Genomic DNA, 16,885 nt, shown 5'->3' with positions numbered 1-16,885 from the left:
GAAAACATTGTTCGTCACACATTATAGTTGTATTGTTTACACAAAATTTTCATTGAATCTTGCCCTACAGAGAAACATCCCAGTGCAACATTGTCAGCTGTGCCTAAAAGGTTACAAAATAAAAAAAAAAAAGGAAGAAAGAACTAAACCTTCGAGAAAGATGTAAAGAAACAAGAAAAAGACAAATTGTAAGGAAGGATATGTTTATATCTTAGTGAAAAAACGATAAACAAGAACTAGGGGTATAGGGCGACAGGAGAAATCCGTTTGGTAGAATTGCATCGTCATTTGACGCTAAGTGGTGGTGTAATTAAAGTAGAAGGGTTGTAATAGAGTATTGTTGGAAAGGGTTAAAGAATAGTCGAAAAGAAAGAAGATATGTAGGAAGGGAGGGAGATTCTCTTCGACTTAGTTGCTTCGAAAGAAAGTACCGCTTTATCGGTGATACCAAGACGATGTTCTGTTTCAAGCTTTCGTTCCTTTTCCTTAGAAGATTGGAGACCACGAAAATCGAAGAAAGAAAGAGGAAGTTAAAAAAGAATGGGAAAGTTAAAGGAATAAAGAAAGATAGAGAGAAAGAAGCACCATCCTTCGTTTGGAGCTTCGGTGAATGTATTAGAGAGTAGGATTTCGTTACTGTCGCTATTATACTATTCTTCTACGAGCCCTGGTAATTTTACTTCTGTGAAGGATACATTCGTTGCAGTAGAGCTTACATACCAATATTTTTCTCCTAACCTTCCCCCTCCCTTTATAATTATTGTTAGTAAATTAACGCAGTAGTAAAGAGAATTATCACTTCCCTGTGTTACTCGAACGGCTCACAGATCAAGAAGAAAGGAATTAACAAAAGGTGATCTAGATCCTAAGACAAGAGGGTGCTCAATTATGCCAGAGAAGCGCGCTTACATATCTACCTTATCGATAAGTTACGTATGAACCGCATATCGCCGTGCGTACTGACACACCTATTACCGACACTATCCCTCAAAATGTGGACTAATAATCACGAAAACTATTACGAGTGACTTCCGACGCCAAACATTTCAACGCATCGTCAGAACTTGTGACTGGGCAATGGTGTGAGAGAGAAAGAAGCGTAGGAAGTTCAGAAAGGCGGTGGCACCCAGATTTATTTGTTTCGCTGAAGGCCAGTTCTTTTCTTCTTTCATTCTAAGAGAGCAAAGTGGGATGCTCGTCTATCGTCCAGTTAGCTTTTCCACCTTTATCATTCGCCTTTTTCACGATTTTCCATCCACTCTACTACTAGATAGCTTTTCTATTTTCTCTTATAATTATTTCATTCTTTTTATTTATCAAGTTTGAATTCTATATTACATTCCTTTTTTTCTTCTAAAAAGGTAATTTATACGAAATTTCGTAGTATCTCGACAAATAAATGACGTAAAAATTATGTGAAATATGGTATTCTTTATAGAATAAAATAATGATATACAAATTTTGAAGTATTTTTTTTTCTGGGAAAATCTTTCATAGGAAACGAATTATTTGTTGATTAATATTTGATTAATTATATCAGCATTCATTTCAGGAGATAAAAGAGGAATTCAAATTAATTTTCTGTTTAAATTTTTTTATTTCATTTGATAGTATTTCCCAAATTCCAGGTTAAGCATATGATTCGTTGACAAATTTTTGTGTATACTTTGCTCGAAGTTCTTCGATGCAGATCTTGTTTGTCGAATAGATAATTGTTTTCAAATAATCCCAGAAATAAAAGGTCTTATTACGTACTTTTAACTTTAAACTTACAAAAAATAGGAAATACTGAAGTATTAATAATAATAGAACTTAATATTAAAACTGAATTGAGAAAATCAAAATGACTAAATTTAATTAATAAAATTTGCAATATTAATGAGAAAAAGAAATAATCTTAAAATATAATAAGAGTATTTTAATTTTGAGCATCTTCTATGAAAATAAGCTATTACTGATTATTTAGTCACAGAAATGGTTAGAATTTTAAAACAAATTTAAATAAGGCACATGTTCATGTAAAAGTTTTTTTTTTTTTATAGTTTTTTTGTCTTCTGCTTATACCTCAAAAGTGAGTCTCACATATTACGAAACAATTTAAATATACATTAATTATACATATATACGTTAATACTTTTTTCATTTTACGTTAATTATTATGAAAATGTTTGTTATAAACTCATTTTGACAAAATTTATGAATATAATTAATCATATGTAAGTAACAAAAATCCTGTATATTTGTCCAACTCGTAATCGCCTATACTGTTATAGAAATCTAAAATAATTATACAAAGAAATAAATTTTGTTGATATATATATATATATATATATATATATATATATATATATATATATATATATATATATATATCTATTTTTTTTCTTTTTTTTTATGAATATTTTACTAACCTTCTATTTTATTTGTAGCAACTGATCCAATACAGGGCATAATAAATAACGGTACGTTTGGAAAAGAAGTTTGAAATAGCTTTTTATCTTTATAGTCAAATTGTAGGGAATTTATTTTAGTAGTTCCCATGAAACATACTGAATGTTTCTTCAAATTAACTTTTGTTTTTAATTCTGTCATCTCTTTCTTTATAGAGGAATCTTTCTTTTAATTCATGAGTCCAAGTTTTCATATTAGTACCATTTATTAAAATAGCAATGCAATCCGCACGTTCTTGACATACACTAAAATAAGAATTAGTATGGCAAATTGATATTCTATCCGTCTCTATAGACAATATGGACATTTTTTTATTTGGAAACCTAAATAATAAAATAAGTAATAATTATTTTTAAATACAAATTGAATTATATGTTATTATCGAGAAACAATATTTAATATGGAATATATTACCAATTTTTTAAACATAGAGCAAAATTTCGTACTAATTCAATGTTGTAAAAATTGTAAATAAAGACGACACAGCTTGACATAGGAATATCGTTACCAGTAAATGGTTCGAATATTGTTTTCAACTTATTGGCATTACTAAATGATAGTTCAAATAAACATTTCAATTCTAAGCAATAAACTTTTCTATCCCAAGTGTAATTATTAAGAGAAATCGTAGTGATCTTTATATTTGGTATTTTTGGACAGAAAATGTTGGAAATGTTATTTTGAGTAATCCACGTAAGAAAGTGTTTTACTACGATTGAGCTACAATGGTATTTTAAGTATTGACAATAGCATCCTTAGAAAAAAAATAAATGAAAATATTAAATGAAATTAATATTTTTACATTAATCGATATATATGTGTATAAGTTTGATCAAATTTACCCTCTGGAGAAACGTCGGGAGATATAATATTATAAAACATGACATGTAAAGAAGGCTTTGTTCGGCAATAGTCTATAAATTGTGTTTTAAAATTTTCCCAATTTCGATAGCAATCTACTGATTCTCTTTTTATTGTCCACGTAGGTTTCCTTCTATTGTTCTCTTCTATGGCAATTTCTAACCAAAAACTATAATAAAGGAAAATACATTTTAATGTGTTTATAAAATTCCTATTATCAATTATTTCTAACTTATAAATGCGTCTATCGTATCAAGTTATCATATATAATATATATTAAGTACCATTAATTATTAAAATATTAGTTTACAATATACAAGGATATTATAAATGTTTGATATTACTGTACCTACAAACTTGAGATGCATTGTGCAAATCCAGTGCATTTAAATATTGAAAAATAATACTCAACTCGTCCCTTTTTAAAGTTGACATAACTGTTTCAAAATTATTTTTTCTTATTCTTATTTTTATTGTTAAGTCTTTATCTTGTTATCTCCTAACTTCACAATCTAAGGAGAGATTTATTATTAATTTATTATTAAATAGTGAGTAATAGCCGATACGCATGCAATAATTTGTTTCGTAGAAATGAGTGAGATAAGGATTGGATAAGTAAATCTATTTATGCTAATTTACGCCTTAACGCTACAATTTGCCTAAGCATTTCACAATTCTTACGGAATTGAGAGGAAAGTCTGTGATAAACGAAGAACTCTAATAATACAAAGAAATTAGTTAACCTAATATTATAATATTCAAAGAAAAAAATTCGTTGAAATACAATTACACCGCTATATACATTTTTATTGCAAAACCAGTGATAGATGTTTTCACGAGATGTAGTATTACCTCGATCCGTAATGAAAATAAATGGGACACAGACACACTTACTTTATCTAATCAAATAGAAGAGTACACGACCTCAAAATAAGTGTAGCCGAATACAGATAATCCTCCTATAACACGGTAAATAGGTTCCAAGAAAATGATGTGTTGTCTGAGATCCAAAACCAAAGCAAGAAGGTGGGTTACGCTCCGAAAACTTATTAAAAATTAATATTTTTAAAGTAAAAACTTATTAAGAATAGGTGTGATTTGAAAAAATTAAACGCTGTGTTGTAGTAGGGAAAGGAAACGGTCGCTGTAGTGGGAGAAGAAACTGCCTTAATGAAGGAAGATGAGAAGAAGAGACATACATTTAGGATGGAGTCTGCGAAAAAATAAGACAGAATATGTCAGTTTTTTCTATTTTTGGTTTTTTCTTCACTAAATTCTATCCTGCATGTATATTTATATATATGTAGGGAAATCAATTGTTCTGTATCCGACTAAGGATATTTAATTTCCTCGTGTGATCGGTACCATTTAAGATATAGAAGATATTCTTTATTTCGACAAGTATGATCAGTATGCAATTGCAATTCACAATCTCTTACACTTACTCTGACTTCACAAAACGCACAAAACCCATGAATGTCCGCAATCTTACCGCAACTCGGCACTCATTCGCTATTTACTCGCTAATCACTCTCTAATCGCTCCTATCGTATCGCTTTTGTCACTCACTCTCGTCGCTCGGTTCTCACCACGCTCCTTCACTCTCTTACACATGACCGTCCTGTCCTTATGAGTTTCTTCCCCCCCCCTCCTTGCATCCCTGAGGAAAGATAAATTTCCCGAACCGTTCTTGAATTTTCCCGACATCCAGCTCGGTCTAATTAACAAATCACTGATATCGCACGAGAACCTTCTAGACGCACACAGACTTACTCACACAACTTCCTCAATATACAAGGAACAGACCACAAACCGTCTTTCTTAATTTCAATCATCGTTTCCCCTTCCCTTTAGTCTTTTGTTACCTACCTACTTATCTATGTTTACTCTTTGATATTTCCAACTCCTCTCTCTCTATATACATTTATTTCTATCAATGCTTCGATATATATGGTAACAATATTTTAATAAATAAATCCTACAATTCTTTTACTGTTAAAACTGTGCATTGATCTTATTCTCTCGAAACTTAGTTTCTTGAAGATTTCACTTCTAGAACGTGTGATCTGCACACATGTTATTTATTTTTCTTTTTTTAGTTTTTTTTTTTTATAATATACGTGACGACATTTTCATTTTAATAATACTAGGGATACTTAATCTATTCATATAATTTCCAGGAACTTTTGATTACTTTCATTTAGTAAATTCTTTGAAAATGTATAGCTTAAACCGTTTCTCTTCATTTTCTAAGTTCTTTAAAATGTATATTAAAAAATACTTATTTTCCTTTTTATATCAAATTAATGGTTGTTAATAGAAATAAGTATGCAAAAGTATCTGTTTACTTTGTGATAGTAAGTTTATAATTTTTAGAAACAAAATTTCTAGTTTTTCTGAATATAATTGTAACTCACTTTTTTATATCCTTACGACAAATGTTTTCTCACAAAAAAAAAGTTTTTTATTTTACTGTGGCATTGCAGAACATATTTCTTAAATAAAACTGTTTAAATATTATAACCTGTCAATTTTAACTGGCAATTTAAATTTGGATTAGAATAAAGACTAGTTCGTCCTTCCGAACGTAGTTCGGCGTACAAAGTTCAATAACATATAAACATAAATATTGTAGAAGAATTATTTAAGAACTTTATCTAGGTATAGTAGAGACACGGAGAAAATTTGTCTAGTAAGCGAACTATACATTGGATTTTATCTAGATTTCTACATTTTAAACATTATTATGAATCCTATCTTTTAAAATGTAATCAAAGATCTTAATCTATTAGAACTTTTCGGTATTTTAAGGAACGGAACTATAAAACTACATCACATCAAAGTGAAAAGCAGTAAGGATTAAAATTTTTTTTATCCAATTTTATTTTAAGTATTTTGTAAGGCTAAATAAGCTACGAGTTACAAGTAGTTACAGGATATTTGGTTTATATTCATTACATTATTTTTTTTACAATATATTCTTATATTAAAAGCCAATAAAATAAGTCTGTGTTTTACCAATTGTAAGAAATCTATAGATTTCTTAGAACACAGTATTTTTTTTATATGTTTCATTATAATAGCGCAAATATTATAAATTTTGACGTTCAATAATCACTCCGTAACTGTTTAAGGAGATGTGAGTATCATGATTCTTGCCTGTACATCAAACCTTAAACTTATAATATTCATATAGGGATCTAGAATAATCATTTTAAAATTGGTTTTCTCATTGTATTGTTATCGTTACCTTTCAAAATTTGTTAATTTGTTAAATATCCAGCTCAATACTAAATAAACTCTGTACTGATCTATTTGAATATAAAAGTAAACAAAATTGCATACTTTAACTATATAGTATACAAATTAACAAATTGTGAATAATTCAACACAATAAATGTAGATTTAAAATCAATAATAAGAAAAGTATTTTTTAATTTTATTGCGGTATTTGTCTATACTTGCACTGTTTAAAGTCTCGTAAATTTTCGGTAATTGCAAGCATAAAATATAAATTTTTATGTTTTAAGGTTTCTTTCTCAAAAGTTATTAACTTTTAAAGTAGGCTTTTTCTATTTTATAAAATTTATAAAATAGGTTATCTTTGAAAGCAATGAAAACGAAAGTATAATTGACGTTAACAAAAAGTTTTGGTAGTTATTCGTTATTACCTTTCTGTGTCCTTTTAAAACAAATTTTCTGTTAGTCGTACTGGGCAATCGACTTTTAACGTACCACGTTTAAACGTATGCGAAAGAAGTGATAGAAAAAATTCATTGTTTAACTATTTGTTTACATGTAGATATTTAAATATTTTTTTCTATCTACGGCTAACGCATTCGCTATTTTTTTCTTAATTTATAAATTTTGAAAACTGGTAGTTTTAGTTAGCTAACTCCATCCCAAGATCATATCAGTGCTATTTGATATAAATGTATATTAACAATCTTTTAATAAGTAAATTCTACAATTATCTTACTCCTGATACTCTGCATTTGACTCATTCTCTGAAAGCTTGATTTTAAAAAGGTTTAAATTCTAACACGTGTGATCTGCTCACATGATTTTTTTTCTCTATAGGTTAAAAACTCGAGCCTAACATACAAACTATATATTACTTTAAAAATTCATAAAATACGCAATTTTATATCGAAAATTATTAAAATTTGGAAATAAACTGAAGTAACGTTAGATCATCTTTTTGTATAAACTTGGATGGTACGAAAAACGAAATATATTTTTCCCAGAACTTTGTTAAGCTCTTAGGCACAGAGCACTACTATAGTGGCTTTCGCAAATGTCATCTTGTATAACGAAATCCGCAACTATAGTGGCTTTTACGGACGACATCATTTAAAATATATCATACCTAATTGTGTTATTAATTATTAAAGTAAATAGTCAAAATTAACACGTTGATTGTCAACTACAAGATTATTCGTAGGTTGTTTATCTGCCCAGGGCGCCAACTACGAGTTATCTCGCAGCTTCTTTACAGATCAATTTGGTACAACTACGACAAAAGTCGTGGAATAACAGTGTAAATATAAATAATTGGCCTCTGAGAAGAGAAAAAAAAATCAATTTTCGCCTAAATGAACTAAAAATATATAATAAACTTTCTGATAATTATTATTATTAATAACTGGCTGTAAGAACTCGGAAGTTTATTGCCGCCAATACTAAATCCCGTCATTGTTTCCGTCCTAGAGCGCAATCCTTCCATTCGCCGTCTTCGTATACTATATTCTTGAATATAGGACGACCGGTGAATCCGTTTGGTAGAATTGCATCGTCACTTGACGCTAAGTGGTGGTGTAATTAAAGTAGAAGGGTTGTAATAGAGTATTGTATGAAAAGGTTAAAGAATAGTCAGTGAAAAAAGTTATATGTTGGTGGGGGTGGGGGGGATTCTCATCGACTCAGTTGCTTCGAAAGAAAGTACCGGTTTATCGGTGATATCAAGACGATGTTCTCCTTTAAGCTTTCGTTCCTTTTCCTTGGAAGATTGGAGACCACGAAAATCAAGGAGAGAAAGAGGAAGTGAAAAAAAATGGGAAAAGAGAAAGGGTAAGGAAAAGAAATAAAGAAATAAAGATATATATAGAGAAAGGAGGATCCTTCTTTTCGTGCTTCGGTGAATTTATTATGGAGTAGGACTTCGTTACTGTCGTTATTATACTGTTCTTCTACGAGCCCTGGTTATTTTACTTCTGTGAAAGATACACTCGTTGCAGTAGAGTTTACATACCCATATTTTTCTCTTCATCTTCCCCCTTCCTTTATACTTATTGTTAGTAAATTAACGCAATAGTTAAGAGAATTCTCACTTCCACGTGTTACTTGAGCGGCTCACAGATTAAGATTAAAGGAAGAAACAAAAGGTGATCGAGATCCTAAGACAAGAAAGTGCCCAATTATGCCAGAGGGGTGCGCTTACATATCTACCTTATCGATAAGTTACGCATGAACCGCATATCGCCGTGCGTACTGACACACCTATTACCGACACTATCCCTCAAAATGTGGGCCCATCATCATGCAAACTATTACGAGTGACTTCCGACGCCAAACATTTCAACGCATCGTCAGAACTTGTGACTGGGCAATGGTGTGAGAGAGAGAGAAAGATAGGAAGTTCAAGAAGGAGGTTGTACCTGGATTTATTTGTGTCGCTAAAGGCCAGTTCTTTTCTTCTTTCATTCTAAGAGAGCAAAGTGGGATGCTCGTCTATCGTCCAGTTAGCTTTTCCACCTTTATCGTTCGCCTTTTTCACGATTTTCCATCCTCTCTACTACTCGATAGCTTTTCTATTTTCTCTTATAATTATTTCATTCTTTTTATTTATCAAGTTTGAATTCTATGTTACATTTCTTTTTTTCTTCTAAAAAGGTAATTTATAAGAAATTTCGAAGTATCTCGACAAATAAATGACGTAAAAATTATGTGAAATATGGTATTCTTTATAGAATAAAATAATAATATACAAATTTTGAAGTATTTTTTTTTTCTCTGAAAATCTTTCATAGGAAACGAATTATTTATTGATTAATATTTGATTAATTATATCAGCATTCATTTCAGGAGATAATAAAGGAATTCAAATTAATTTTCTGTTTAAATTTTTTTATTTAATTTGATAGTTTTTCCCAAATTCCAGGTTAAGCATATGATTCGTTGACAAATTTTTGTGTATACTTTGCTCGAAGTTCTTCGATGCAGATCTTGTTTGTCGAATAGATAATTGTTTTCAAATAATCCCAGAAATAAAAGGTCTTATTACGTACTTTTAACTTTTAAACTTACAATATATAGGAAATACTGAAGTATTAATAATAATAGAACTTAATATTAAAACTGAATTGAATAAATCAAAAGGACTAAATTTAATTAGTTAATTGTGCAATATTAATAAAAATAAGAACTAATCTCAAAATATAATCAGACTATTTTCATTTTTATCATCCTTTATAAACATAAGCTATTACTAATTATTTAATCACAGAAATTTTTAGAATTTTGAGACCAATTCAAATAAGAAATAGGTTTATGTAAAAGTTATTTTTATAATTTTTTTGTCTTCTGTTTATACCTCAAATGTGATTCTCACATATTACGAAATAATTTAAATATACATTAATTATACATATATACGTTAATACTTTTTTCATTTTACGTTAATTATTATGAAAATGTTTGTTATAAACTCATTTTGACAAAATTTATGAATATAATTAATCATATGTAAGTAACAAAAATCCTGTATAATCGTACATCTGGTAACAGCCTATACTGTTATAGAAATCTAAAATAATTATACAAAGAAATAAATTTAATATTCTTTCCTAAATTTAATATTATCTTAAATTTATTATTTTACATAAATAAATATCTATTATTTTCTTTTTTTTATGAATATTTTACTAACCTTCTATTTTATTTGTAGCAACTGATCCAATACAGGGCATAATAAATAACGGTACGTTTGGAAAAGAAGTTTGAAATAGCTTTTGATCTTTACAGTCAAATTGTTTGGAAATTATTTTAGTAGTTCCCGTGAAGCATACTGAATGTTTCTTCAAACTAACTTTTTTTTTAATTCTGTCATCTCTTTCTCTATAAAGGAGTTATGCTTTAATTCATGAATCCAACTTTCCATATTAGTACCATTTAATAAAATAGCAATGCAATCCGCATGCTCTTGACATGCACTAGAATTATCATTAGTATTGCAAATTGATATGTTATTCGTTTCTATAGACAATATGGACATTTTTTTATTTGGAAACCTAAATAATAAAATAAATAAAAATCATTTTTATATACAAATTATATTATATGTTATTATCAAGATACAATATTTAATATCGAATATATTACCATTTTTTGAAACATAGAGCTAAATTTTTTAATATATCATTGTAGCAAACGTAAATAAAGACGACACAGCTTGACATAGGAATATCGTTACCAGTAAATGGTTCGAATATTGTTTTTAGTTTATCGGCATTACTATATGATATGTCAAATAAACATTTCAATTCTTCGCAATAAACTCCTTTTGTCCAAGGTTGATATCTGAGAGTAATCGTACTGATCTTTATATTTGGTATCTCAGGAAAAAAAATGTTAGAAATGGCATTTTCTATTTCATACAGGGGACCCTTTAATATATAAGAATGTTCTATTGTAATAGAGCAACAATTGTATGGTAGATATTGACAATAGCATCCTTAAAAAAGAAATTCAAATTTTAAAATAAATTAATAATCTTACATTAATCGATATATATATATATATATATATATTAGGGTGGGTCAAAAAATGATTTTTTTTTTTTTCAAGTGCCACGGAAAAATGGGTTGCTAAACACCTTAAAACAATTTTCACCAAATATGAGCTCTTAATTTTAATAGGAAGATCCTTCGCATCGCAGTTTTTTATTTTTTTTTTCAGTCTAATAGATTAAAATTCATACCTCATTATTTATTGATTGTACAGAAAAATGATCAAAACGAATTTTGTAGGAAATTAAATGCTCTACAAAAAAAGGTATCTTTTACTTTTTCCGTAAATTTCACCATTTGAATGATATTGAAGATTTAAATTTGATGATTTTTAGACAAATCTCATTTTTGCTTATGAATTTTATAACTCGACAATAAATGACTATTAAAAAGTGCACAATACAAATTTTTGTAGGAAATTAACTGCTCTATAAAAATGGTGTATTATGTTTTGGCGATTAAATTAAGCGTTCAAAAGATATTCATCATCAAACTTTCATGTGTACTGATTTCTGTCTCTGAATATCTTTTTGACCCACCCTTATATATATACGTATAAATTTGGTCAAATTTACCCTTTGGATGATCCCCGTGGGATTGACAAATGTAAAACAATAAATGTAAAGTAGGCTTAGTTCGGCAATAGTCTATAAATCGTGTTTTAATAGCTTTCCAATCTTGAAGGCATTCTACTGATTCTTTTTTCATTATCCACGTAGGTTTCCTTCTATTGTTCTCTTCTATGGCAATTTCTAACCAAAAACTATAATAAAGGAAAATACATTTTAATGTGTTTACAAAATTCCTATTATCAATTATTTCTAACTTATAAATGCGTCTATCGTATCAAGTTATCATATATAATATATATTAAGTACCATTAATTATTAAAATATTAGTTTACAATATACAAGGATATTATAAATGTTTGATATTACTGTACCTACAAACTTGAGATGCATTGTGCAAATCAACTCCATTTAAATATTGAAAAATAATACTCAACTCGTCCCTTTTTAAAGTTGACATAACTGTTTCAAAATTATTTTTTCTTATTCTTATTTTTATTGTTAAGTCTTTATCTTGTTATCTCCTAACTTCACAATCTAAAGAGACTGTTTTCTTAGTTTTGCAATCTTTTATTTATTTTTCTTATTTTTTTAGACCGAGGGTAAGTAGCTAGTATAACCCTTAACATTTAAATATCGCATATATAGCACTTTTTACGTAAATAGTTTATATCATATTATTTATGTCACATTTATCCAGAGAAAGACCTCTATAAACGAAAGTAAATTATACTTTAATATTTGTACTTACAAAAAATTTTATATGTCCCGCATTCGATCAAAAAATATGATGTTTATAATTCTATAAATATTGAAAAAACATATTGTCTGAAAAATTGTATGACAATGAATTGATCGTAACAGCTTATTACAAAAAAAAATCGTTAATATTCTAAATACTGTATAGATTTCGTATTTATTTTTGTTATAAATTGTCTTTGTTCTTAGTCGATTACACCTGTAAATGTAAAAATAGCATTTTATATTGACAAAGAATATTTGGTGGGATTTTCCTTTACAGTTATTTACCATCATGTCACTTATGATCCCATGTCTCATCAAATGTAACAATTAAGTAATGAAATAGTTTGAGCAAGTAATATAAACGCCCACATTGATAAAACAAAAACGATTTTGTTAAATATACTAATAATATTATATTAATTTTTATATTTTATATTATTTTACATTAAATTAATTTGCAATACATATGCTTAGAGAAAATAATAGGAAAACAATAATTTATTATTAAATAGTGAGTAATAGCCAATACGCATGCAATAATTTGTTTCGTAGAAATGAGTGAGATAACGATTGGATAAGTAATTCTATTTATGCTAATTTACGCCTTAACGCTACAATTTGCCTAAGCATTTCACAATTCTCACGGAATTGAGAGGAAAGTCTGTGATAAACGAAGGACACTAATAATACAAAGAAATTAGTTAACCTAATATTATAATATTCAAAGAAGAAAAATTAGTTGAAATACAATTATACCGCTATATACATTTTTATTGCAAAACCAGTGATGGATGTTTTCACGAGATGTAGTAGTACCTCGATCCGTAATGAAAATAAATGGGACACAGACACACTTACTTTATCTAATCAAATAGAAGAGTACACGACCTCAAAATAAGTGTAGCCGAATACAGATAATCCTCCTATAACACGGTAAATAGGTTCCAAGAAAATGATGTGTTGTCTGAGATTCAAAACCAATGCAAGAAGGTGGATTACGCTCCGAAAACTTATTAAAAATAAATATTTTGAAAGTAAAAACTTATTTAGAATAGGTTTGATTTGAAAAAATGAAACGCGGTGTTGTAGTAGGGAAAGGAAACGGTCGCTGTAGTGGGAGAAGAAACTGCCTTAATGCAGGAAGATGAGAAGAAGAGACATACATTTAGGATGGAGTCTGCGAGAGAATAAGACAGATTATGTCAGTTTTTTCTATTCTCGGTCTTTGCTTCGTAGTCCCCTCTACTGGCTACTAAGCTTTATATATATATGTGTTTTTGTGCGACTGCTTACTACGAAGCATGCACTTATATAATTTCTATACTAAACCTGTTTGCTGGTAGTAGAGATAGAACGGTACAAGAATAAACAGAGATAAAAGTATTGGTAGGCAACAAAAGAATAAGGTACAAACGAACCGACAGTCGAAATAAAGAAGGATGGTCTGTTGTCTGTTGTTGTAATTTGTATAAGTTGTGTAGGTCCGTATCGGTCTGGAAATGTTCCCGAACGATACGGATGCTTTGTTTATTATTTATATCTTTTTAATTATATTTTATCAGTACGATTAAACTGGGTGTTTAACCTTGCACCTCTACACTAAATCCTATCCTGCATGTATATTTATATATATGTAGGGAAATCAATTGTTCTGTATCCGACTAAGGATATTTAATTTCCTCGTGTGGTCGGTACCATTTAAGATATAGAAGATATTCTTTATTTCGACAAGTATGATCAGTATGCAATTGCAATTCACAATCTCTCACACTTAATCTGACTTCACAAAACGCACAAAACCCATGAATGTCCGCAATCTTACCGCAACTCGGCACTTATTCGCTATTTACTCGCTAATCACTCTCTAATCGCTCCTATCGTATCTCTTTTGTCACTCACTCTCGTCGCTCGGTTCTCACCACGCTCCTTCACGCTCTCACACATGACCGTCTTGTCCTCATGAGTTTCTTTCCCCCCACCCCCTGCATCCTGTGGAAAGATAAATTCCCCGAATTGTTCTTGAATTTTCCCGACATCCAGCTCGTTCTAATTAACAAATCACTGATATCGCACGAGAACCTTCTAGACGCACACAGACTTACTCACACAACTTCCTCAATATACAAGGAACAGACCACAAACCGTCTTTCTTAATTTCAATCATCGTTTCCCCTTCCCTTTAGTCTTTTGTTACCTACCTACTTATCTATGTTTACTCTTTGATATTTCAAACTCCTCTCTCTATATATATTTATTTCTATCAATGCTTCGATATATATGGTAACAATATTTTAATAAATAAATCCTACAATTCTTTTACTGTTAAAACTGTGCATTGATCTTATTCTCTCGAAACTTAGTTTCTTGAAGATTTCACTTCTAGAACGTGTGATCTGCACTCATGATATTTTTTTTCTTTTTTTAGTTTTTTTTTATAATATACGTGACGACATTTTTATTTTAATAATACTAGGGATACTTAATCTATTCATATAATTTCCAGGAACTTTTGATTACTTTCATTTAGTAAATTCTTTGAAAATGTATAGCTTAAACCGTTTCTCTTCATTTTCTAAATTTTTTAAAATGCATATTAAGAAATACATATTTTCCTTTTTCTTTTAAATTAATGGATGTTAGTAGAAATAAGTATACAAAAGTATCTGTTAACTTAGTGTTTGTAAGTTTATTATTTTTAGAAACAAAATTTCTAGTTTTTCTGAATATAATTGTAACTCACTTTTTTTATATCCTTACGACAAATGTTTTCTCACAAAAAAAAGTTTTTTATTTTACTGTGGCATTGCAGAACATATTTCTTAAATAAAACTGTTTAAATATTATAACCTGTCAATTTTAACTGGCAATTTAAATTTGGATTAGAATAAAGACTAGTTCGTCCTTTCGAACGTAGTGCGGCGTACAAAGTTCAATAACATATAAACATAAATATTGTAGAAGAATTATTTAAGAACTTTATCTAAGTATAGTAGAGACACGGAGAAAATTTGTCTTGTAAGCGAACTATACATTGGATTTAATCTAGATTTCTACACTTTGAACATTATTATGAATCCTATCTTTTAAAATGTAATCAAAGATCTATACTATTGGAAATTTTCCGTATTTTGATTAACGGAACTGTAAAACTACATCACATCAAAGTGAAAAGCAGTAAGGATTAAAATTATTTTTATCCAATTTTATTTTAAGTATTTTGTATTGCTAAATAAGCTACGAGTTACAAATAGTTACAGTATGTATGGTTTATATGTATTACATTATCCTTTTTACAATATATGCGTATATTAAAAGCCAATAAAACTAGACTGCGTTTTACCAATTGTAAGAAATCCATAGATTTCTTAGAACACAGTATACCTACTTAATAATTATTTATAGATAAATATATTTTTCACGTATTAATACTTCTTTTCTTTATATGTTTCATTATAATAGCGCACATACTAAAAATTTTAACGTACAATAAACACTCCGTAACTGTTTAAGGAGATGTGAGTATCATGATTCTTGCCTGTACATCAAATCTTAAACTTATAATATTCATATAGGGATCTAGAATAATCATTTAAAAATTGGTTTTTTTCATTATATTGTTATCGTTACCTTGCTAAATTTGTTAATTCGTCAAATATCCAGTTCAATACTAAATTTACTCTTTACTGATTTATTTGAATATAAAAGTAAACAGAATCGCATACATTAACTATGTAGTATACAAATTTACAAAAGGTGAATAATTCAGCATAATAAATGTAGATTTAAAGTCAATAATAAGGAAAGTATCTTTTAATTTTATTGCAGTTTGTACCGATGCTTGCACTGTTGTAAGTCTCGTAAATGTTCGGTAAATGCAAGCATAAAATTTAAATTTTTTTGTTTTAAGGCTTTTTACTCAAAAGTTATCAACTTTTGAAATAGGCCTTTCTATTGATTAAAATTTTTAGACAAAATTTTTAGACAAAATTTTTGTTGAACCTAGCCGTACAAAGAAACGGCCCCGCGCAACATTGTCAGCCGTTTCTAAAAGACTAAATATCTGATAGAAATTACGGAGAGTGGAAAAAGAATATAAATGCAACATGGGGATGATATTTACCTGTAACTCGATTGAAAGAAGTGAAAGAAGAAGTGGCACATGATGAAATCGTTGGTGCGATCAATGAGAAGGAGGTCTCGAAATAGGAACAATGGGAGAGAAAAGTAGAAGAGAGGTTGGTATCTCTTTTTTTTTCTCTCTCTTTCTCTCTGTTTGTAAGGAGAAAGGAAACGTTTCTTTCTTTCGTGACCCCTATTTCGATTTTCATTTCTTCTTCTTCTACTTCTTCTTCTACTTCTTCCTTCGTCTTTTTATTATTTTTCTTCTTTATTTTTTTGTTCCTTTAGCAATTTAGCACTCCCGTTTCTTTCTTTGTAAGAGAAGGAAGAACGGAGGAAGGAAGAGATGAAAAA

The 16,885-nt window shown here is 29.1% G+C and overlaps 3 protein-coding genes across 6 annotated transcripts in view; 1 reads left to right on the top strand and 2 right to left on the bottom strand.

The window, feature by feature from the left end:
- The window catches only part of LOC107064439 (uncharacterized), a 272,414-nt gene that overhangs the window by 57,129 nt on the left and 198,400 nt on the right, over nt 1-16,885 (top strand). The gene's annotated exons all lie outside the window — the stretch shown is intronic.
- On the bottom strand, nt 2,055-5,484 carry LOC149032016 (uncharacterized). 3 transcript variants are annotated; one of them, XM_089174142.1, is made up of 6 exons: nt 4,758-5,484; nt 3,662-3,824; nt 3,294-3,481; nt 2,866-3,205; nt 2,412-2,774; nt 2,055-2,277 (listed from the first exon to the last, which is right to left on the bottom strand). In XM_089174142.1, the coding sequence occupies exons 2-5, from the start codon at nt 3,745-3,747 to the stop codon at nt 2,567-2,569; spliced, it is 822 nt and encodes a 273-aa protein (XP_089030268.1). In that variant the 5' UTR covers nt 3,748-3,824; nt 4,758-5,484; the 3' UTR covers nt 2,055-2,277; nt 2,412-2,566. The 3 variants fall into 3 exon arrangements, with proteins under 3 accessions (XP_089030268.1, XP_089030269.1, XP_089030270.1); XM_089174143.1 differs by having other exon boundaries at nt 4,805-5,484; XM_089174144.1 differs by having other exon boundaries at nt 5,182-5,484.
- LOC149032015 (uncharacterized) lies at nt 9,842-14,798 on the bottom strand. 2 transcript variants are annotated; one of them, XM_089174128.1, is made up of 7 exons: nt 13,271-14,798; nt 12,420-12,626; nt 12,043-12,289; nt 11,675-11,862; nt 10,693-11,044; nt 10,241-10,601; nt 9,842-10,117 (listed from the first exon to the last, which is right to left on the bottom strand). In XM_089174128.1, the coding sequence occupies exons 3-6, from the start codon at nt 12,126-12,128 to the stop codon at nt 10,391-10,393; spliced, it is 837 nt and encodes a 278-aa protein (XP_089030254.1). In that variant the 5' UTR covers nt 12,129-12,289; nt 12,420-12,626; nt 13,271-14,798; the 3' UTR covers nt 9,842-10,117; nt 10,241-10,390. The 2 variants fall into 2 exon arrangements, with proteins under 2 accessions (XP_089030254.1, XP_089030253.1); XM_089174127.1 differs by having other exon boundaries at nt 12,043-12,626.

Source organism: Polistes dominula, unplaced genomic scaffold (genome assembly GCF_049000335.1).
Source record: "Polistes dominula isolate Pdom_NZ unplaced genomic scaffold, Pdom_raw_medaka contig_482, whole genome shotgun sequence".
In the NCBI taxonomy this organism is placed as follows: domain Eukaryota; kingdom Metazoa; phylum Arthropoda; class Insecta; order Hymenoptera; family Vespidae; genus Polistes; species Polistes dominula.
Note: the sequence above shows the minus strand (reverse complement) of the source record. Positions and strands in the feature narration are given on the sequence as shown.